We start from the raw sequence: 21,213 nt of genomic DNA on the forward strand, positions 1-21,213 counted from the left end.
GCTGGAACTCAGATAATAAGATTGGAGCATGCCAGATAGAATACATCACTATTTCAACTTTTATAGTTGTTGATTAAGACATAAATTCCATATAAGGGAGATTAATATGTCACTGATGCAATTATTCCAACCAAGTCGATTAATATAACAAACATTAATACTAATTAGGCATTTTACCAAACATGATTTAAAGGAAAAAGGGATCTTGTGATCCAAGCAACATATAAACGCAACTCAAAAGATGGGTTTGGCCAAAGTCCCTTTCTCGTTCTCCCACACGTCTCCCTAATTCCATCCCTCTATCTAGACCAAGAGAGAAGAAAACCTCAAGACTTAGTATGTTTCTCTCTCTCTCCCCCTAAACAATACCAGAAACGTCTCTCTCTCTCCTCCAAAGAATAGTATATGCTAACGTCGTTGTCTTAAGATATATAAACTCTGTTTTCAAAGGAAAACCTTACAACAACACCCAGAAAACGCCTCTACTACTTGATCTCTCTCTTTCTCTCGCCTCTAGCTAGATAGGTAGAGGTTCTGTTTACTGAGAAAAAGTTCTATCTTACCCTCTATATGTTTCTCATCTATGTGACTTGATCAACAAGTAAATGATGAGACAGAATCTGAAAAAAGTTGAACACATCAAACAAGACGAGTCTATGAAGATGTTTCCTTATGCCTTCGGTTTGAATAATTCTTCTGGGAACAGCGCAAAGAGACCTAAGCCTAAGCTTGTATATCTTCTTCTCTTCACACTTGTCTCAAGTTGTTTTGTCTTTGCTCCTCACCTCTTTTACTTCCCTTACCCCTCTGCTCTCTTTCTCATCGGTATGATTCTTCTTCTAACTTGTATCACAAGCAAATTAGTTCTGTCTGTTTTTTTGTTAGTAACCTAAACTACTTTAACTTCATATGTTGTTGCAGATTCTTCAATAAAAGAGATTGAAGATAGAGTTTCACAGAACATTACTGAACCTCCCAAACCGTCTAAAAATGGTTAGTACTTAATCCTCTGCTATGTTTCTCATCCGTAACATCCAAGTAACCCACTTCTGTCTTTTTTGTTGTTGTTAACCTAAACTAATTTCACTTCATAATGTTTCTGCAGATTCTTCAATAAAAGAGATTAAAAACCAGGTTTCACAGAACATTACAGAACCTCCCAAACCGTCAAAACCTGGTTAGTATACTTAACCCTATGTTTCCTACCATTCTTGATGCTTCAAGAAAAGGGTTCTCAGTGTTTTTTTTTCCACTGGTGATTATGCAGAAGAGAGCATATCATGTGACAGAACCGGTTACCGTTCAGACATATGTTTCATGAAAGGAGACATCAGAACACACTCTCCTTCTTCCTCCATCTTCCTCTACACCTCCAGTGATGACCATGTCTCCCAAGAAATAATCAAACCATACACAAGAAAGTGGGAAACTAGTATTATGGATACCATCGGTGAGCTGAAACTTGTGAAGCTTTCCGGCGATAAGCATAGCTGCCAAGTCACCCATGAAGTACCCGCCGTGCTATTCTCCACCGGAGGATACACCGGAAACCTCTACCATGAGTTCAACGACGGGCTCATACCTTTGTTTATAACATCTAAACGTTACAACAGAAAGGTTGTCTTTGTGATTGCTGAGTATCACAAGTGGTGGGAGATGAAGTATGGAGATGTTATCTCTCAGCTCTCTGATTATCCTCTCATTGATTTCACCAAAGACAAGAGAACTCACTGCTTCAAGGAAGCTATCGTTGGTCTTAAGATCCATGGTGAGTTAACTGTGGATCCTTCTCAGATGCAAGACGATAGAACAACTATCACTGAGTTCAAGAACCTACTTGATCAAGCTTATAGACCAAGAATCAACGTACTGGACGCTGCAGAGGAGCGTCGGTTCAAGGGAAAAGCAGCAAAGAGAAGAAACGCTAAGAAGCCTAAGCTAGCTTTGTTCTCAAGAACCGGGTCTCGAGCCATAACAAACGAAGACCAGATGGTGAAACTGGCTCAGAGGATTGGGTTTCAAGTGGAGGTTTTGAGACCTGACAAAACAACAGAACTAGCAAAGATCTACAGAGTTCTCAACTCAAGCACAGTCATGGTTGGGGTGCATGGAGCAGCAATGACTCATTTCCTGTTCATGAAACCTGGAGGTGTCTTTATCCAGATCATTCCACTAGGGACAGATTGGGCAGCAGAGACGTATTATGGAGAACCGGCAAAGAAGCTTGGTCTAGACTACATTGGTTATAAGATTCTTCCAAGAGAGAGCTCACTGTATGAACAATATGATAAAAATGATCCAATCCTAAGAGATCCAAGAAGCATCACTCAGAAAGGATGGCAGTTCACAAAGGGGATATACTTAACCAAACAGCAAGTGAGGTTAGATCTGAGGAGATTCAAGAAGATTTTGAGTGATGCTTATGCAAAATCAAATAGATGACGTGCAATGTGTTTTCACAAGTTGTTGTTGTTGTAACTGTATAGTCTGCACAAAAAAACAGTAAATGCAAAGTTCTTTTGTAACGATTTAAAAATGTGACCGTGACATTAATGAATTCAATGTTATTGAGACAAGAACACCAAACTGCTAAGAATGGCTTAAACCAGAAGCATCTGTGTTACAGTCAGAAGCCATCTCAAGTTGAGTTCTTATTTACTAAGAAGAAAAAATGAATAAAACTGAAGTGAGATGCTGAAAAAGAAGACTTCAGTGAGAAACTTTGCTTCGAGCCAAAGCAAGGGAACGTGTTATTCTTCAATACTCTTTAGTTACGTCCTCTTCTTCCCTATCTTTGATGATGAACGCACAGGTGGAGGTGTCTTTGCAGTTCTTACACCACTTTCACCTATGGAAGGCCAACAAACAAAACTTAGATATTGATTTTGTTCTGATAAAAAAAGCGTTAGTTATAAGACTTGTGAACGCTAAGATGTTACTAACCATTCTCAATTGGATTTCCTCCTATTGAGGATCTACGTGATCTTTCAGTTCCTGATGGCATTACACCTGTGAGTGATTGCCTTCTCAGTGTTTTAGCGTTGGTTGTGTGTGGCGACTTCACACCACTGAAATTATTTGAGACTCCAAGCGGTGACCGTGGATTTGTAGGAATGTTCTCCTTTCTGTGGTAACAAAAACGTTTTCAATAAACCTGCAGATGCATAATATTATGATAGACATAAAGTCATGTTCATACCTCTTCTCTGAGCCATTGATCAGCTTTCCGATTGTCCTCAGTGACTTCCGTATGTGTGAACTTTTTCCATTAGTCCTAGAATCCACAGAAATAAACTGTATCTCGTTTCTGGGATCTTCTTTAACAGGAGTCTGCAACAGCTGGAGTTGAGGAATGCTTGTTCTGCCATCTACTTTCACTGCTCTGGTACGATAAGAGCTTACAGGAGGACTCAGTGGACTCTTGACCTGCTGCACCTCCATGGTGGGATCTCCTTTATTATTTTCTTCCTTTTTACAGGACCTTGGACCCTCTATACTCAACCTTTGTGCACGACGAGAGGCCAAAGGTGACTTAACACCTTTTCTGTCTTCAAGGTTTGCCTTTGCGTTGCTACAGTTTTCGATGCTTAATCTTCTCAGACGTGGAGGAGTTCTCTCTGTTGTAGCCATCGGCCTGCTTAAAGGAGATTTTATCTCCTTTGCTCCACTGTAGGAAACACTGTTCCAGTCTCCAGAACCCAAAGCCTTCTTCAGGTGTTCAATCTGAAAGAAGGATACAAGAAAAATGCTTGTTGGCTCACAAAATCTATACACAAACTGGAAATGAAATATTAGTTACTTGTCTACAAACCTGCTCTTTGAGATGCATAACCTCTCTAGTTTCTTTGTGTGCACGAGCAACACCAAGTTCGACTGTGGAAACTCTTTGCGCGAATTTTAATGTACTGATTGTTTCCCCAAAGGAGTCTTCTTCAGGACTCAAATGAGCAAACATCAGTGTTTTGGCTTGACCTCCTGAAACAAAGACATCACAGACAGCCACTGAATATCGTTTGTTCACTAAATAGATAATTAACTAATAAGGAATCATATTAGTTAAGTACCTAATGCGTCTTGGAGTAGAAGAGTCAGCTTGCTGTTTCGGTAAGGGATGTGAGAGTTCTTCTGAGCCAATGCATAAATCACATCTCCGAGACAAGAAAGAGATTTGTTGATATACTGTGCTTCCTTGAGTCTGTCTCCTGTGACCTCTGACTTATCTACTCTCTCGCTCCCTGCAAGATCCACCAGATGCAAGCAACTCCGGATGGTACCTCCAGATGTGTCTTTCCCACGTACGTGCACCATAAAAATACTACAAAAAGACAACGAATTTTTAGATAATATAATTCTGAGTGTGTGTGTAGTTTAAGTTGTGGAATATAGAACCTGTGAGACCGACTACTTCTATTATTCATGGACGTGGAACTAACAGCCCTGTTCACCTCACCAGCCTCCATCAGCCGAAGGACATCCATGGTGGAATTCACGGAATGCATAGTAGCATCTGGGAGACTTAAGCCATCATCCTCACTGGAGCAGGTTCTAATATCTAATGTGGATATATAGTCAAGAATAACAACACTAGGTAGATCGTTAGATAGATAAACAAACCAGAAAATTAAAATTCCAGCATGAAAGGATATTTGGTGCAGGAGGAATTCTCAGCAAGAAGGTCTCGGACTTGTTCGTTGTAGATTTCAACCATTTGGACGTATATCTCATACGTCATCATGTCCTTTCTTTTATCACATATCAGAAAGAGATCATTGAGAGCTAGATAGTTTATTCCCATTTCAGTAGCTGATCTCCCCGGAGGACCACTCTGCATCAGGAAATTTTTATAAACAAGTATAAATGTAGAAAGGCAAGATGATGTTTCTAGTTTGTATTCTCACCATTGTGTATGTCTTGCCTGATCCGGTTTGTCCGTAAGCAAAAATGCAGACATTGTAACCATCCATCACGGATCTGATTAATGGCTGTGTTTCTCTGAATACATCATCTGTAAACATGAGAAGTGTGAGACTTGACACATGCTTATATAACCTCTGAGTAAAAATGCAAAGTTACCTTGAGTTGCTGTTGGAGCAAACACTTGATTAAACTGAAAAGTTTTTCTTGCATCTTTTTGAGGCTTTGATGGATCCAGAACAAACAAAGAGCCATCTTTTCCTATGTAGTCTATTACACCTTTCATTTCACTGTTGAAGATCGGTCTGACTCTGCAGAACACTCTTATGTTTCCTGCAGGATATTAGACATGGCGTTATGACATTTATGAAAAGAGCAAAACTCGTGTTAACTATTTTCTCTACCTTTAAGATCTTGCACCATGTTATATAACTTTCTGTTCTCTTCCACCACTTTGTAATATCCTTGAGCTGCTGATGACATCTCTTGCATCTGATTCCCTGTGCATAAGAAAGCATATCCCAGAATGTTGGATTTAAAACCAGAAAATGAAAAAACAAGTACCGACAGTTTATTCAGAAAACAAACTAACCTAGTTCCATCAGATCTCTTTGCAGATGAGCCTGAAATTCCTTAAAATCCTGCTTCGTTTGTATGAACAAAGTCTTAAGAACCTGAACAAGATAAGCATGCCTGAATTAGAACACATGTTACAGACAAATAAGAATGAAAGTTAAGAGAGTTAGCCAAAAGGTATTGACAGGAAAAGAGGTACGCAAGCGACAAATATCTTGTCCAAAACTTCGCTAAATTTTACACGTACCGCAAGCTCATTTTCTTGTGTTTTCAGTAAACGCTTATGGTTGTAACTTGTCGTGTGTAGCAGACTTGTGCGGCACTGAGAAAAACATATCCAGCAATTTGTTAGTGTAAACTTAACACTAGAAAGAGCAGTTGTAATCAGTAAGCGATAAAAGCTATAACTTGTGAATACATAACCATAGCATTAATCAAAACTTGGATGGAAAAAACATGGAGATGACTGGTGAAACAGAAGATACTAATATTGTTCTTGTTCGTGTTACTGGTATAAAGAGAAAAGAATAAAGAAACATACCTTGTCATCTTCATTGACAGGTAACTCCTCCAGAGGCATAGGTCTTACGTCTGATGGTTTCGGGGTGCCTTCGTTAAGGAAATTCTTGAAGATTGATTGAAGCTGTTCATAACATTGGGCACATATTTCAACAGTGTCAGACTAATCTATCAAAGCAGGGTGGACATATAACACTTGTCAGACTAATATTCAACGCAAAAAGCTTCAAGTAACAAGTCTTATTTAACTGAAGAACGCAACAAATGGCCACTGAGATATTGAATACAGGTAGATTCATTTATAGTATCCAACAAGTTATCAAGACTTCAACATGAACACTCACCTCTGGGAATCTTGAGATGATTTTCTGGAAATTTACTGTAGAGTTCTGCAATTCAAAGAATTGAACCAAGTTAGTCTGAGTGTTAACAGTATTAAGAGTTGAACAAATGCATAGTACGTGAGGCAGAATATTTCAACTTACCTCGCTGCCATTCTCAAGTGAGATAAGATTCTCATCAATATTTTCCTTGGAGTTAAAAATGTGATCTGCCACCAACTTGGCTATCACTGTAAACATCAAAATTATACATTCAAGATAAATCAAGTAGAGTGTAAATAGTTTCTATCAATGATGTGGCCGAAAAGGAACATGTTACAGTCTCTACACGTGACTATACATAAGAGAGAAACGAAGGATCATACCTTTGAGTTGATCAGATTCACCATCTGCACAATCGTTTCTCTCCAACTGCCTAGACGCTTTGGAAGCACTAACCGGAAGAACCTTAGTTGCAGAGAGCTGAAACGTCGGCGTTTTGACGTGCTTGTAACCACTGCTAGTCATCTTGCACTCATGATACCCCTTGAGTCCCAAGATACAGTCCACAACTTTGCTCACTGATCCAGCCTCAAGATTATCCTGTGTCATCCACACCTCATGTTAAACCACCAAACATAAGAAAAAGATTCTCCAAGTCCCAAAGTGTTTACCTTTTCGAGATCAGAAGCTTCGAATCCAGGAAGCCTCAACTGCTCCAACGCCACAAGAAAGTTCCTAACGTTCTCAAAATACTGATAAGCTTGAGGAAGCTGGTACTCTCTGTTAAACGACTGCAGATGCGAGTAGCTCTCCACAACCTTTACGTTTTAAACAAAATTAAAAAATGTGATTGAAGTCTAAACTCGAAATACAAAAAAAAAAGATTATTTTATAACCTTGGAGACGGCTCCTGGGTGAATCTTGTTGATAGCATTGCAAAGAATCAAACCGTTTCTCAAGCAAGAAACAAACTCTTTCTCCGACGGCTGATCCGAGATACCGAGTTTACCCACTATCGATTGAAGCCATTGCACCGCTTGAAACCGCCTCGACGCTGCAAAGAAAGCAAATCAAATCACAATCGAATAAAAAAAATAGAAACTTTTCTCCGATATTTTTGTTTACGAACCTGCTTCTTCGGCTCTTCTTGACGCCAAATGAAACTCGTGCAACCCAGTGGTTATCGCGCTTGCCATTAGAATCGGAGATTGTGTTTGATTCAAACCCTAGAAAAGAAAATTGAAGGGAAGTGAGAATGCGAGATCAAACGAAATCGTCGTCGTCTTCTGCTTGCTTGTGTGTTTCTTTGGGGTTGAATCGGATATTTAGGAATCTAGCAAAATTGTAACGTTAACTACTGTGTTTTGAATTCAAAAAGCTTATGAACTAATCCTGACCGTCCATTCCCTATTGTTTCAACGGCCTCGAAGATGGTAAAGCACTTTTTTATTTTTTATTTTAAATTAAATTGGCTCAGATTACAGAATTTGTTTTTCTTTATGCTAAATTCAATTCAAGATAAAATACTTGTAAGTAGTTCTAATAACTCCAAACATGATGTAAAAAAACCTCAAAACACACATAAATGAAAACTTTTTTTTAAATGGAAGTTAAGACTTATAAAAAAGACAATTTGAACTAAATCAGATTTGTTAGTTAATTATGTCTATTTTTGAGAAAAAAACATCATAAGTAACTTATCATCACGATTTTCCTACCAGATACAAGCGAAAAGTATATATATTTGTTGGATCTTCAGAAAGAGACATATATATGTATTAAATGTTTTCTATGGGGTTCACCTATCATTTGTAGAAATTAGAGGGATTAGTTTCAATTTAAACGTCACTAAAAATTGTTTTCAAAAATGTAATGTTGCTGCTTTTGATTTTATTAACATACATGGATGGGCTTTTGTGCTGCGAGTTTTTAATACCAGATAATATATTGAGAAAAAGACTAGAATAGCACTAAACCAAGTTTTTGTTCCCAAAGTAGCACTCAAAGCTCAAAGTCACAAAAATAGGTTTCATTAAAGAGGTAAATATACACTTATACCCCTTGGGTTAATTAATCCAAACCTTAGGGTTTAGAGTTAAGGGGTGGGGTTTTGGAATTAGGGTTTAAAATTTTATAAAAAATAAATACTAAAATAAAAAATAAAAATTTTAAAAACAGTTTCAAAAAGTATTTTTTAATTATAAAAAGAAAATTTGAAAAAAAAATTTAAAAAAAAAAAATTTATAAAAAAATTTATAAAAATTTCGAATCTGAAAACATGTAATCTGAAACTATAAAAAAAATTATTATTTTTTTTTATTTTTTTTATTTTTATTTTTTTATTTTTATTTTATTTATTTTTATTTATTTTTGTTTGTTTATTTAATTTTAAACCAAGGGTATTAGGGATATTTTACCCTTTAATGAATGTCATTTTTGTGACTTTCTCCTTCTAGTGCTATTTTTGTGACATAAACTTCAAAAGGTGCTATTATTGACAATTGCCCAAATATATTAGCGGTGGTTAATGTAAACTTTCTTAAGATATTAATAATAAATTATTTTTTATCAACAATAATAATTTGTTTGATTATAATTATCAATCTAAGACATATTGGGCCTCGATAATGGAACGAAATCAAATTCTATGGGACAATTGGACCGTTAAACTCGTTTTATGGGCCTTTTGACAAAACCAAAACAAAATTTTATTTCATTGGATTTAATAAAATTTGTGTTTAGTACATTTAAAACAATGCGAATCCACAAGACTTGAGCATGCAGGCCTCGTAGTTGAAAGTAGCTGAGCCTGATAAGTGATAACGCCGTATCCTTTTTCCTTAAACTTCTCAGTCAACCCCTGCATTTTATATTTCATCAAAACACAAACACACCCTATTCTGCACATTGTCTAAGAATGTGATTCAAGCAACGAGAATAGTATTATACCTTTACAGTCAAATAACACTTGCATCAATTAGACAACAAAAAAACCAGAATCAGTATGGCTATTTTACCTTTCTACAGAGGACAAGATAAAAGTAATATGGGCTTAAAACGAACGTATATACTCGATGAAATTGTCATACTCAATAGCCCTATTCCATCCTCCGATTTTTTCAAACTTTGAAACAAGCTGATCCAAAACCACTTGACACACTGAAAACCCAAGGCTCAAGAGTGCATCTCTCAGCTCGTTTGTATCTATTCTCCCACATCATCTGGCTGTGAGGAAATGGAAGAAGCATAGGACGAAACTTGATTTTATATCCACTCGACCCAAAGAGGATGAAAAAGAACAAGAGGAGTAACTTTATATGTTATTTTCTTTTGTTTTTCTTCGTTGCAACATTCACAATGACTTAAAAGTTGATTTTGTATTCAATAATTTTTTTATGATGCCGGAGTTTTGGCAATATGTGTGAATTCAAAGATTTCAGTGTTATATTTTTAATTTTGTGTGTTTTCATAAAGTAAGTTTCAGTTTATTTGTTTTATAATTATTCAATATACAAACTATACAAGAAAAAAATGCCAGAGAAATAAAAAAAATTTGTATACATGTCCTTTTGGAGACAAGCAGAAGGTGATTGATATTATACTTTCCCTTTGAAAGCTTTGAGTGATCAATACATTCTTTTTTTATATATATCGAATTCGCTTTTGAAAGCTTTGAGGAATCAAAACATTTTTTATATACCAATTTCTATTATAAGTCATTACATTTCATGTTTACATGTAACATTATAGGGTTTAAAGTCTAACATTCTAGAATCTGATTAAAAGAGAAGAAAAAGATATAGATGTGACATCGCAAAGAAACTAGATATGACGTGGAGACATGCCTCTGAACATGGACAACCATAGATAATCTTTATAAGCATCTTTGATTATGGCAACAGTCACCCCGGAAAAAAAAGATGCTAAATGACCGTGGAAGCACTTACGACAACTAACACTAATGTCATGGGTCCTGCAAAAAAACATAGTAACACTAATATATATCAAAATTTGTTTTTTCAGATTAACTTAAATTTATTTTTATTGGAGACAGAGGTACTCTAATCATCGATACTTACGAGTCAAAAATATGTCACTCAAGTACCAATAAGAAGTCACAACCGAGTGCTCCATCCTAAAGAAGTTCGTTGCTATTGTCACAGGTTGTTAATCGACTAAACATAAAACAAATCACAAAAAGCTACTTACATGACTAGACTCTAGATATTTGCCAAGCAAATAATTAATTAATTAATTAAACATAAATCTTACAATATATAACTATATAATTTAGTATTACTATTATTTGATTTTCATGCCTCTGTGGAACATAGTTGTTTAGTTACCAACTTGCAAAACATTAACTCAAGCTATTTTCTTTGGGCAATGTTTGAAATTATAAAAAAAATCATTAAGCTTTGTTTCAAAAGGATATTTGAAATAAAAAATTCTTAGTACACTAAGTAAATATGTAGTGTAAGTATTTACACATTTGAGTTGTATAAACCATTCCATCCACACAAAATCAACTAAGAAAATTGCACATGAATAGTGCATTATACTCTTTTGGTCTAACATTAAAAATAGCTTGAAACAGAAACTACCTCCAGACTTTTCTCAATTCCAAGGTAATTTTTGATGGGGAATGTAATGAGCTTAAAAATTGTTAATACCTCCTGTTTAAAAAAGAACGAAATTCCTTGGAAATTTTCTGTGAGTAGGAAGTAAATAAAAAAGAAATATAGGAGTTTGATGTGCCAAATCAAGAAAGTATAGAAGGTTTGAACAAACATTATTCCTATCGATAGTAATGAAACTTTAATTTGTGTCTAAAATTTATAATTTGGTATGAAAACATCTTTTTCTATTACTCTTTGTTTTTCCATGGAATATATAAGATGTGTTAATGAAAGATGTAGAATCCAATACATCACACTTAACAACATATATTCAAAAACCAACACCCTTAAGACCCAAAAACAGAGACCTTGCGATTTTCATCAACTAATAATTCCCTTAATCAATGAATTAGTTAAGGGAATAAGTTAGCTGCAAATGACCTTAAATTTATCTAGATTCTCATTCGTGTACAGTCACAAATCTGTTCCAGGAGAATCATGATGTAAGAAGAGAATCAGGCTGGCCATAAGTAACTTCTTCAGAATCATGCTAAAGAGATTAGAGGCATTAAAAGTGTCACTTTTGTGTACTCTCAGATGCAGTTGTCATTTACCACTTCCAAGTTTCATTATCCTGCCCAGCGTTTTTTGTAACTCAGTCACTTCGTATGAGTGGATCTTGGCTTATACTTGCAGCAAGACTTGAAGAGCAACCTGAAACCTGAAAACACGCTGTTCATGGATCCTAACAGCCCGGCTTAGGGTTGGAGCTGGTTGGAAAGGTGGATGGCTGACCGGCCATGGGATAGCTCAGAGAAAAAGCGAAGCAACAACAAAAAGTCATTGGTTAAGACCTCGATCGACTAACCGTAATTCTCATGTAGGCGTAAAACCGCAAAAAGTTAAATATATAGCTCGACTCAACCCAATACACCAGCATTCCCCCTGAAGCTCTTTGTCGTCGTCGATGAAGCCGCTATTGTCCCGTTCCGCTGCCTGGAATCAAGCCACGATGTTCGGAAGCTTCAAGGGACTCTCTCTTTGGAACTGAAACGATCTTATTAGCCAAGTCATATATATTCGGGAGTAGTATATAACACGTAAGAGTTCATTTAACATACAAAAACAGAAGATTTGCATTCAACTGAAAACAAAACACATGTCTTAACAAATAATAAATCTAGATCGTGGACCAATTATCCAAATTTCTTACCTAATCCGAGGAAAACAAACTGCCATGAATACCAATTTGACAAAAAAAAAATCTAAATTGCTTTTAAGATGATCAATTGTCTTATAAATTTAATAATGTTGCATTAACTACGTTTACTAACACAACAATTCAATACTTTCTCTCATCCCCATGCACGAGGCAAGGAGCTAATTTATCTCGTCTCCTATCAAAAACTCCAACCACATTTCGATTTCATCTCATCAACGAAGAAGATGAACAACAACAAGAAGAACCCAGATCAAAAACCAGAAATGTCCTCATCGTCGTCTTCTTCATCATCTTCCCCGAAGAAACAAACCCTCTTCATATTATCCCTAATCATCCTCTGGTACACCTCCAACATCGGCGTCCTTCTCCTCAACAAGTTCCTCCTCTCAAACTACGGATTCAAATTCCCCATCTTCCTCACGATGTGCCACATGTCCGCCTGCGCCATCCTCAGCTACCTCTCCATCGTCTTCCTCAAGCTCGTCCCTCTCCAGCACCTCAAATCTCGCTCCCAGTTCATGAAAGTCGCGACTCTCAGCGTCGTCTTCTGCGCCTCCGTTGTTGGAGGAAACGTCTCCCTTCGTTATCTTCCTGTTTCGTTTAATCAAGCCGTGGGGGCTACGACGCCGTTTTTCACAGCGCTGTTTGCGTATCTCATGACGTTTAAGAGAGAGGCTTGGATTACTTATGGTGCTCTCGTCCCTGTTGTTACCGGTGTCGTGATCGCTAGTGGGGTAAACGTTTTCTCTGTCCTGTCTGTTGATTCGTGATGTTTTACAGATTCAGGAGAAATGTGTTCTGTTTCTGTAGATTTAGATGTTTGATCCGTTGTTTAGGTTAAATTACATTAAAGATGATTGCTTGTGTTCCACGTTTGTGTCTCATACATTTACACAACAAGATTTGCTCTGTTTCATGATTGTGATTACGTTTAGCCCTGTGTTGTGTTAATATACAGAGACAACACATTTCATCTGAATCAAAAGATATGTGTTCTGTCTCTGTAGGTTTACATGTCTAATGTTTAGGTTAATACATTAAAGATGGTTGCTTGTGTTCCACGTCTGTGTGACTGTGTCTAATACACAACAAGATTTGCTTTGTTTCATGATCTTTTACATGAATGTGATTACGTTTAGTATACATTTAGCTTGTGGCTGTGTTATTTATCTAAAGCTTCATCCTTTTTACTTGGCTTATTATTCGAGCTCTGTGTTATCTAAAGCTTCAGACTTTCTTCTTATAACTATTGCCATTTTCTTACAATCAACATTGTGCTGTGATTTGTCTGTTTTCCTGCAAAGTATTTGTCGTCGTCGAATATTCGTTATTGTCATGTTGTTTCTTGTTGATTTTGTGCTACAGGGTGAGCCAGGTTTTCACTGGTTTGGATTCATTATGTGCATCAGTGCTACTGCTGCAAGAGCTTTTAAATCAGTTCTTCAAGGCATCCTACTTTCTTCCGAAGGGTAATTCCGTAAATAAGATCATTACTTAATGAAACAGGACTCTGTATATTAATGAGTTTTAAGATCACTTAAGTTCCCTTGCAGAGAAAAGTTGAACTCGATGAATTTGATGTTGTACATGTCCCCTATAGCCGTCATTGCGCTTCTACCCGTCACAATAGTAATGGAACCAGATGTGATGAGTGTGACACTATCACTCGCAAGACAACATAAGTACATGTGGGTACTTCTCTTGGTTAACTCTATAATGGCTTATTCAGCCAACTTGTTGAACTTTCTTGTCACCAAGCACACCAGCGCACTTACCCTCCAGGTAACAAAATGAAAAAAACATTTCACCAATTTACAAAACTAGTAGGTGCTAATGTTCAATGTTTTTCAGGTTCTTGGAAACGCCAAAGGAGCGGTTGCGGTTGTGATCTCGATCTTGCTTTTCAGAAACCCGGTCACGGTGATGGGAATTGGTGGGTATAGTATAACGGTGCTTGGGGTTGTTGCTTATGGAGAGACTAAACGTAGGTTTAGATGAGCTTCAGAGACTCCTTTGTCTCTGTTTTACTTCCTTTCTGATGGATCTTAGGAACTGATGAAATTTTGACATATAAACCTTTAGAGATATATACTACATACTTCTGATCTCATACTCATTTTTTATCTGAACTTTATATATCGTATTGTGTTAGATTTTATGATCTTTTTTCCATTGACCATTGTTGTGTTTGAATACACTTTCTCTTGTCACACTGTGTTCTTCAAATAGTATATCAATTTTATACAAATTCCATTTGAAAAAAACCATTATTACGCACTAAGTTGAATATACACAACTCACAATCATGAGAATAAATTGTTAGCAAGATAAATTATACTAAATAACTTTCATCTTCACATTTTACCCGAAAAAAGGTTTTTTATAACTTTTAGTTTGTTTCACTTTTTAGTTAGATTAACAAATTGTTAAACTGTTATACTAAAAAAAAACTGTTATATTAAAAACATAATTGGGCCGAGGCCGGTTCCGGATATGGGTGGGTCTGAAAAACCGGCCCATGAACTTTTTTCTTTATGGTTTGAAGCAGAAGAAAACTATCTCCTCCTGTCTCCATCACTCTTCTTCCATGGCTCTTCTTCAGAGGCCACCCTCTTATCTTCACCTCTATTTTCGCCTCATGGCTTCTTCTCGTCCCCGTCTCTTCTCCCACTCCCTATGCCCCTCACTTCACCGTCACTCCTCCTCGCTCTCCTCTTCAACACCCAGGTTTTAGCTCCTGCCCTCTTTGACTTCTCCCTCTTGGTTCTCAGTGAAACTAACCCAGTAAATGAATATGAGCATAACAATTAGCTTCCGCTGCTTAGAAAAAATCATTACTTTTTGCGAACCCTGAAAGTTTACAAGCAATCAAAATTGAGAACTGATGATGTTATATACTCTTTTTATTTCAGTGAAGTCAAATTGCTTTCTTCAGCTTTGGTTTTCTAGTGTTAAGTTCAGCTCTGTCCGCTCAGAAAGTTTTATTCTTTATGTAGTAGACTTCCTTAATCCTTGGTTCTAATTTGTTTATATGTGATTCTCTTCCATAGTGTAAAGCAAAAACTTGGTTGTTTGAATAGTCTTTAATTGTTATCTAAGTAGAGTCTGTGTTGGTTTCAGGATAAAGTTCCAGTTAGCTAAGGTTTTGAGTCAAAGACTTGTACTAAGAAATGCGGTCTCACCAAGGTCCTTTATGTCATCCACCATGGACACTGATTCTCTCCATGAGAGCTCCACCTCTAAGGATTACAGTTCCGAGCACATTCAAGTAATTTCTGTTCTGATGATTTGTTCAGATGACCATTTATAGCTACTATGAATCTTCTAGTTTCACTTTATGTGTATATCTGTGATGCACTAGGTGCTGGAAGGTTTAGACCCTGTCAGGAAAAGACCTGGGATGTATATTGGGAGCACTGGATCTCGTGGTTTGCATCATCTGGTAATCCTATTTTTCTTCTTTCTTTCTTTGAACTCTCTTGTTCTTCACTGTCTCCTTTTAACTTGTTTATAATTTTAACCTTTTTCCAATACTCGTTGTTTTTCTTAGGTTTATGAGATACTTGACAACGCAATTGACGAGGCACAAGCTGGTTTTGCTTCAAAGATTGACGTTGTTTTACATGCAGATGGTTCAGTCAGCATTTCTGATGATGGACGTGGGGTATGTGATCTGTTACACTTACTCATTCTCTCGTATTTTTATTCATATAGTTTTCTTTCATCAATATACTTTTCTTGCAGATACCTACGGACTTGCATCCCGCAACGAGAAAATCTTCTTTGGAGACTGTCCTCACGGTATTATCTTTGCCTTATATGCCTTAAGATCGCTTTAAGGTTCTACTGTTAATTACTAACGGTTTATTTTATCCTCATGAGCTAGCGCAGTCTAGATTCTTAAGTAGTACAACACCTCATGTTAGACTTGTTTTCAGTACTAGTATAGTAGAGACCTGGTAAATGTTAAATTTGTGTAGTAACCCTACCGCAAGCAGACTTCTTATTCAAGGTTTTATGGTTTTCATAACAAAGATATTCACAGGGACAGGAACTTTTAGGTGTTTATTATTTATGTACCATCTGATACGTTTTGTTATGGATTGTTAGCTCTTCTCAGGCAGATGATTCTAGTTTTGCTATATATTGTTTAGTGAGTGGTCTATGGTGTTGGTTTTAATGTAAAATCACATGTATTTATGGTTTTTTCATTCTGATTTTTTGGTCATGCAATTAATCAGTCATGCTTTTTATTTATGCAGGTCTTACACGCAGGGGGTAAGTTTGGTGGCAAGAGTAGTGGGTACAGCGTGTCTGGTGGATTGCATGGTGTAGGTTTATCGGTTGTGAATGCTTTATCAGAGGTAAGTTCTAACCGTTAGTACATTGCTCCCTTTTCCTCTGTGCTTTGTTTACTTTTTCTTCTCTGCTAAATAGAAAAATTCTCTCTGTGCATTTTGTATTTGGTTTTAAAATATTTATGTAATGGTTATGCTTAGTTATCTCATCATATGAAAAAGTTCCTGGAATGGTTCCTTACTGAGTACTAGGTTTATCAATTTCAAATGCTTTCCGCTATACGCAACTGTTATATATGGCAAGACATCAAGATCCTATTAGTATAATATTCATACAACTGATGAAGGAGCTCTTACTGTTCACAGGCATTGGAGGTTATTGTTCGCAGAGATGGGATGGAGTTCCAGCATAAGTACTCTCGTGGAAAGCCCATAACAACACTTACTTGTCATGTCCTCCCACCAGAGTCAAGGGGTACTCAAGGGACATGCATCAGGTTTTGGCCTGACAAAGAAGGTTTTACCCTTTTTTTCCGTACTAACCTATTTTACCCTTCCTAAGAGAGGATTTTATGTCTAAACTATCTTTTCTGCTACATCTGATTTTTTTCAGTATTCACAACTGCAATTCAGTTTGACCATAACACTATTGCTGGAAGAATTAGGGAGCTTGCTTTCCTAAATCCAAAGGTATACATTTTTTCACAGGGCAGCAATATTCAAATTGTTTGCTTCATGTTCATGGCCCCTAGCCGTTTGAATTAGTTCTCATTTGACAGAAACTAATGCTGTACTGTTCTTATTCCATAATCAAATTGTTCATATAAATAAATGCAGGTTACAATCTCTCTGAAAAAGGAGGATGATGATCCAGAAAGGGACCTGTATAGTGAATATTTTTATGCTGGAGGTTTAACTGAGTATGTTAGCTGGCTAAATACCGATAAGGTGAGTCTTGCACTCTGGATCCTTTGTCATATTAAATAAAGTGTCTCAAATATTTGCCTATCACTGATGCTAGAAGTTATATTGCGGCGAATTACTTTAAAGTGGAAAGGGTTTTATGAAACAAAATCCAGTGGGAATGGTTCCAATACTTTTATTTTCCTGCTAACTTGATGGTAAGATATGTTGACCACGTTTCACCCGTTAGTTCATTATTCTTTAGGGTTCTGTCTTAGCATGATGATAAACTTGTGTCGACTCAATCTCTGTTAAGTTAGCTCTTATGCATTTAGGTCTCATAGGTCATCCTAATTACTATCTGTCATTCTGGAAAGGTTAATTAACAGCTCTTTTGTTCAGAAACCGCTCCATGATGTGCTGGGTTTCCGGAAAGAGATAAATGGCACCACCGTTGACGTTGCACTTCAGTGGTATCCTTCTATTTACCTCTGCTTATATGATGAATATATATAATCTGCTTGCGTTTACCTTAGAACCACATACGTGAATATTTAGGCTGCCTGGTTTTATCGTTTGCTCTGTAAACTGGACATCAGTTGATGTACTGTATGCAAAGTTGGTGACTTTATACGTTGGAGTTATTCTGGATGAGAATGTGTTATGTGATGGTATGATCTAACTGTATAGTCTCGTTATTGTTCCAGGTGCTCTGATGCGTATTCAGACACGATGCTGGGATACGCGAATAGTATTCGCACCATTGATGGTGGGACACATATTGAAGGTGTGAAGGCTTCGTTAACAAGAACTCTAAATAGCCTCGCAAAAAAATTAAAGGTTATCAAGGTGTGTTATCAGTAATCAACTGCATTTTCCGTTTCTAGAACTTTTTTTTAAAAACAAACTGCACAGAATAATAGTGTTAGTTGGTCATTATTGGGGTTAATGAGTCTTTCCATGGACTGAGGCTGAATCTCAATACTAGTATATCTGCAGTTAATAGGCTCTGCTACAATACGTTCTCACTTATGCATGCTCAACGGATAATGAACAATTTACTAATCAATGATTTAACTGAAAAACTTGCCAGTTATAGAGGTTGCCTTTGCATTCATTTGAGCATTTATCTTGACCAGTTTTACCCATGTATTTCTGAAGTGGTTGCTTATTTATTGTCGTTTGATTATGTTTTTCAGGAGAAGGATATTAGCTTAAGTGGGGAACATGTTAGAGAGGGATTGACCTGCATTGTCTCAGTCAAGGTTCCTGATCCCGAGTTTGAAGGTCAAACAAAGGTACTCAAGAGCATAATGATTTGGTGACCTCTTTTTGGCAGTGATCTCTGGTCACCTGGCCATAACCATTTTTTGTATCGTATTAATATATTTTTTTGTCGCCTAACCTCCCAAAGACGAGACTAGGGAATCCAGAGGTGAGAAAAATTGTTGACCAATCACTCCAGGAGTACCTCACGGAGTACTTGGAATTGCATCCAGATGTTCTTGAAAGCATTATTTCCAAATCCTTGAATGCGTACAAGGTATGTCATTGATATACCTGCTCAGATATATGTAGTTAGTGTATTCGGTGATTAAGTATGTGCGTCCTCACTGCTCATCCGCCTATAACAGAGCGCCTAGTTACTAATTTCAACTAATGACTCTTTATCTCTATAGGCTGCCCTGGCTGCCAAGAGAGCTAGGGAGTTGGTCAGATCAAAAAGCATTTTGAAGTCATCCTCACTTCCTGGGAAACTGGCAGATTGCTCATCTACAGATCCTGCAGTATCTGGTATGCATTAGCCAGTATGGAAGTGCCCTCTCGTTTGAAATCAGAACATTAGTATATGTGACTATAAAAGCTTTTAAATTGTCACAAATTTGATCTTCTAAGAGTTAAATGAGAAGATAGGAAAGGAAACATGAGGCTGTTGTTTTGTACTGGTCATAGCTTTTAACACTTGTAAGCTCTCGATATTGGTCAATTACTGACTTCTTTTTCTGTGTTATCAGAGATTTTTATAGTCGAAGGAGATTCAGCTGGTGGCAGCGCAAAACAGGGTCGTGACAGGCGTTTCCAAGTAAGAAATCATTCTTGCTTATTGTGTCACTAGACAAGAGTCAGTGAGGGGGTAGAAAAGGATAGTTAATTATCATCACATGTCCAAGTGGTAAAAAAACATGCAAAGTTTAATGCTAATAAATTATGGTTGGCTTCTTTGAGTATGCAGATACTTGTGAGCCATGGCTTGTGAGTATAAGAGTCCTCTCTTTACTCTCAAAAAGACTTGAACTGGGTCTCTCAGTAGTATTAACATTGTTTGATAGCAATAAGATTACGAACCAAACTATAGATGAGATATGTTGTTTGGGGATTTGAGTGTGTCATATACAAAATTGGTGAATCATTCACAGGTCAAGATAGTGTCCTCATATGGGGTTTGCTTCATCCTTTCTGCTTCTGTGCGTAACAAAGTGTTTTGGATCTGTGCAGGCGATTCTTCCTTTAAGAGGTAAAATATTGAATATTGAGAGAAAGGATGAAGCAGCCATGTATAAGAACGAAGAAATTCAAAATCTAATTCTTGGTCTTGGTCTTGGAGTGAAGGTGATATTATCCTACTATCTGTTCTTTCCTCTTTTTATCAGTAATCTTGGAAAACTCAATGCGACATTTAATCTATTTTCCAGGGAGAAGATTTCAACATGGAGAATTTGCGTTACCATAAGATTATCATATTAACAGATGCAGATGTTGATGGTGCACATATCCGGACACTTCTGCTGACCTTTTTCTTCAGATATCAGGTAATATGTTTAGCTGAATAAAACATTCATTTTAAGTAACTAACCTCTAGATTGCTGGTGGACTTAATGAAATTACTTTTCTACAGAGAGCCTTGTTTGACGCGGGTTGCATATACGTTGGTGTTCCACCTCTTTTCAAGGTAAGTTCTTAGCAGTTATTGTTATGATGCTTCAGATTTCCGGAAAGTTTATTTTCCTAAAGCTAGTTTTCTCTTTGAAAACAAACAGGTTGAGAGGGGGAAACAGGCGCATTACTGCTATGACGAGGCGGCTCTTAAACAAGTTATCGCTTCGTTCCCTGGAAATGCATCATACAACATTCAGAGGTTCAAAGGTAATCCCTGGTCTTGTGGCTTTTTCACATCATGAATCTGTTTGTAGTTCTGAGGGTTAGCTTTTATGAGTAACCAAATCTAGATATGCCTTAAAACTTGGAGGTGGCGCAACAGTATTATTATTCCAATAACATCCTTTGTTTTTGTGCATCGGCAGGTTTGGGTGAGATGATGCCTGAGCAGCTATGGGAAACAACAATGAATCCAGATACAAGGATACTGAAGCAACTAGTTGTTGATGACGCAGCAGAAACAAATGTGGTCTTTTCATCTCTCATGGGTGCTAGGGTAAGGCAACAAACTCAGATTGAGGGATGAGCTCCATTGTGTTCTGCAAAACTCATGATGTAAATCTGTGTTATGCATCTGTTTCAGGTCGATGTCCGGAAGGAACTCATCAAAAGCGCTGCGACTAGAATCAATGTAGAGCATCTTGACATATGAACAACACATGCTATTGCCTCAGCTATACCAAGAGATAGCTTTGAAAAAGTTAGGAGACATCATTATTGTTTTGTGATTTTACCATATAATTATCTTTTATTGATTCCGAAACATGGTTTCTTAAATTGATTTGCATCTATTCTATTAAAACATGAACATGACCTTTTGATATGTGTTATCTAACTATTTTAATATAATTATTAAAAAAAGTTATTAATCATTTATGATAAATCTTATTATATAAAACAGA

At 36.9% G+C, this 21,213-nt stretch overlaps 4 protein-coding genes across 6 annotated transcripts; 3 read left to right on the top strand and 1 right to left on the bottom strand.

Moving 5' to 3' along the window:
* Positions 1-362: 362 nt before the first annotated feature.
* Positions 363-2,576, top strand: LOC125609091 (xylan glycosyltransferase MUCI21-like). Of its 3 annotated transcripts, XM_048780000.1 has the most exons (4): positions 371-825; positions 922-993; positions 1,106-1,177; positions 1,268-2,576. In XM_048780000.1, exons 1-4 carry the CDS (start codon positions 606-608, stop codon positions 2,440-2,442), a joined length of 1,539 nt encoding a protein of 512 aa, XP_048635957.1. In that variant the 5' UTR covers positions 371-605; the 3' UTR covers positions 2,443-2,576. The 3 variants fall into 3 exon arrangements, with proteins under 3 accessions (XP_048635959.1, XP_048635958.1, XP_048635957.1); XM_048780002.1 differs by lacking the exon at positions 1,106-1,177 and having other exon boundaries at positions 363-825; XM_048780001.1 differs by lacking the exon at positions 922-993 and having other exon boundaries at positions 365-825.
* Positions 2,499-7,660, bottom strand: LOC125609090 (kinesin-like protein KIN-14L). The gene is made up of 19 exons (XM_048779999.1): positions 7,462-7,660; positions 7,229-7,386; positions 7,004-7,150; positions 6,716-6,932; positions 6,495-6,580; positions 6,354-6,398; positions 6,032-6,133; positions 5,738-5,812; positions 5,507-5,588; positions 5,319-5,414; positions 5,074-5,247; positions 4,899-5,005; positions 4,647-4,825; positions 4,390-4,557; positions 4,065-4,315; positions 3,812-3,975; positions 3,200-3,723; positions 2,944-3,125; positions 2,499-2,848 (listed from the first exon to the last, which is right to left on the bottom strand). The coding sequence occupies exons 1-19, from the start codon at positions 7,526-7,528 to the stop codon at positions 2,772-2,774; spliced, it is 2,901 nt and encodes a 966-aa protein (XP_048635956.1). The 5' UTR covers positions 7,529-7,660; the 3' UTR covers positions 2,499-2,771.
* A 4,638-nt stretch (positions 7,661-12,298) lies between these two features.
* On the top strand, positions 12,299-14,684 carry LOC106345580 (UDP-URONIC ACID TRANSPORTER 1-like). Its single transcript, XM_013784757.3, has 4 exons — positions 12,299-12,907; positions 13,539-13,642; positions 13,727-13,955; positions 14,025-14,684. The coding sequence occupies exons 1-4, from the start codon at positions 12,398-12,400 to the stop codon at positions 14,169-14,171; spliced, it is 990 nt and encodes a 329-aa protein (XP_013640211.2). The 5' UTR covers positions 12,299-12,397; the 3' UTR covers positions 14,172-14,684.
* Positions 14,685-14,721: 37 nt separating this feature from the next.
* Positions 14,722-21,183, top strand: LOC106452670 (DNA gyrase subunit B, chloroplastic). The gene is made up of 21 exons (XM_013894834.3): positions 14,722-14,900; positions 15,294-15,441; positions 15,535-15,615; positions 15,724-15,837; positions 15,918-15,974; positions 16,436-16,537; positions 16,838-16,988; positions 17,085-17,161; positions 17,309-17,419; positions 17,777-17,847; positions 18,082-18,223; positions 18,574-18,672; positions 18,789-18,917; positions 19,054-19,168; positions 19,390-19,457; positions 19,871-19,984; positions 20,068-20,184; positions 20,271-20,324; positions 20,413-20,518; positions 20,677-20,807; positions 20,895-21,183. Exons 1-21 carry the CDS (start codon positions 14,761-14,763, stop codon positions 20,961-20,963), a joined length of 2,196 nt encoding a protein of 731 aa, XP_013750288.2. The 5' UTR covers positions 14,722-14,760; the 3' UTR covers positions 20,964-21,183.
* Positions 21,184-21,213: the final 30 nt, after the last annotated feature.

Source organism: Brassica napus, chromosome A5 (genome assembly GCF_020379485.1).
Source record: "Brassica napus cultivar Da-Ae chromosome A5, Da-Ae, whole genome shotgun sequence".
Lineage (NCBI taxonomy): Eukaryota > Viridiplantae > Streptophyta > Magnoliopsida > Brassicales > Brassicaceae > Brassica > Brassica napus.

What these genes read in the sequence shown, in the direction of transcription:
- LOC106452670 (XM_013894834.3), top strand. Translation starts at nt 14,761, where the DNA reads ATGGCTCTTCTTCAGAGGCCACCCTCTTATCTTCACCTCTATTTTCGC. An exon ending in TTGTGAATGCTTTATCAGAG is followed by an intron (nt 16,538 to 16,837) that starts GTAAGTTCTAAC and finishes TACTGTTCACAG; the next exon opens with GCATTGGAGGTTATTGTTCG. An exon ending in GTCTTGGTCTTGGAGTGAAG is followed by an intron (nt 19,985 to 20,067) that starts GTGATATTATCC and finishes TCTATTTTCCAG; the next exon opens with GGAGAAGATTTCAACATGGA.
- LOC106345580 (XM_013784757.3), top strand. Translation starts at nt 12,398, where the DNA reads ATGAACAACAACAAGAAGAACCCAGATCAAAAACCAGAAATGTCCTCA. An exon ending in GTGTCGTGATCGCTAGTGGG is followed by an intron (nt 12,908 to 13,538) that starts GTAAACGTTTTC and finishes TTTGTGCTACAG; the next exon opens with GGTGAGCCAGGTTTTCACTG. An exon ending in CCAGCGCACTTACCCTCCAG is followed by an intron (nt 13,956 to 14,024) that starts GTAACAAAATGA and finishes AATGTTTTTCAG; the next exon opens with GTTCTTGGAAACGCCAAAGG.
- LOC125609090 (XM_048779999.1), bottom strand. Translation starts at nt 7,528, where the DNA reads ATGGCAAGCGCGATAACCACTGGGTTGCACGAGTTTCATTTGGCGTCA. An exon ending in AAGAAGAGCCGAAGAAGCAG is followed by an intron (nt 7,387 to 7,461) that starts GTTCGTAAACAA and finishes CTTTCTTTGCAG; the next exon opens with CGTCGAGGCGGTTTCAAGCG. An exon ending in TTATGCATCTCAAAGAGCAG is followed by an intron (nt 3,724 to 3,811) that starts GTTTGTAGACAA and finishes TCCTTCTTTCAG; the next exon opens with ATTGAACACCTGAAGAAGGC.
- LOC125609091 (XM_048780000.1), top strand. Translation starts at nt 606, where the DNA reads ATGATGAGACAGAATCTGAAAAAAGTTGAACACATCAAACAAGACGAG. An exon ending in TCCCAAACCGTCTAAAAATG is followed by an intron (nt 994 to 1,105) that starts GTTAGTACTTAA and finishes ATGTTTCTGCAG; the next exon opens with ATTCTTCAATAAAAGAGATT. An exon ending in TCCCAAACCGTCAAAACCTG is followed by an intron (nt 1,178 to 1,267) that starts GTTAGTATACTT and finishes GTGATTATGCAG; the next exon opens with AAGAGAGCATATCATGTGAC.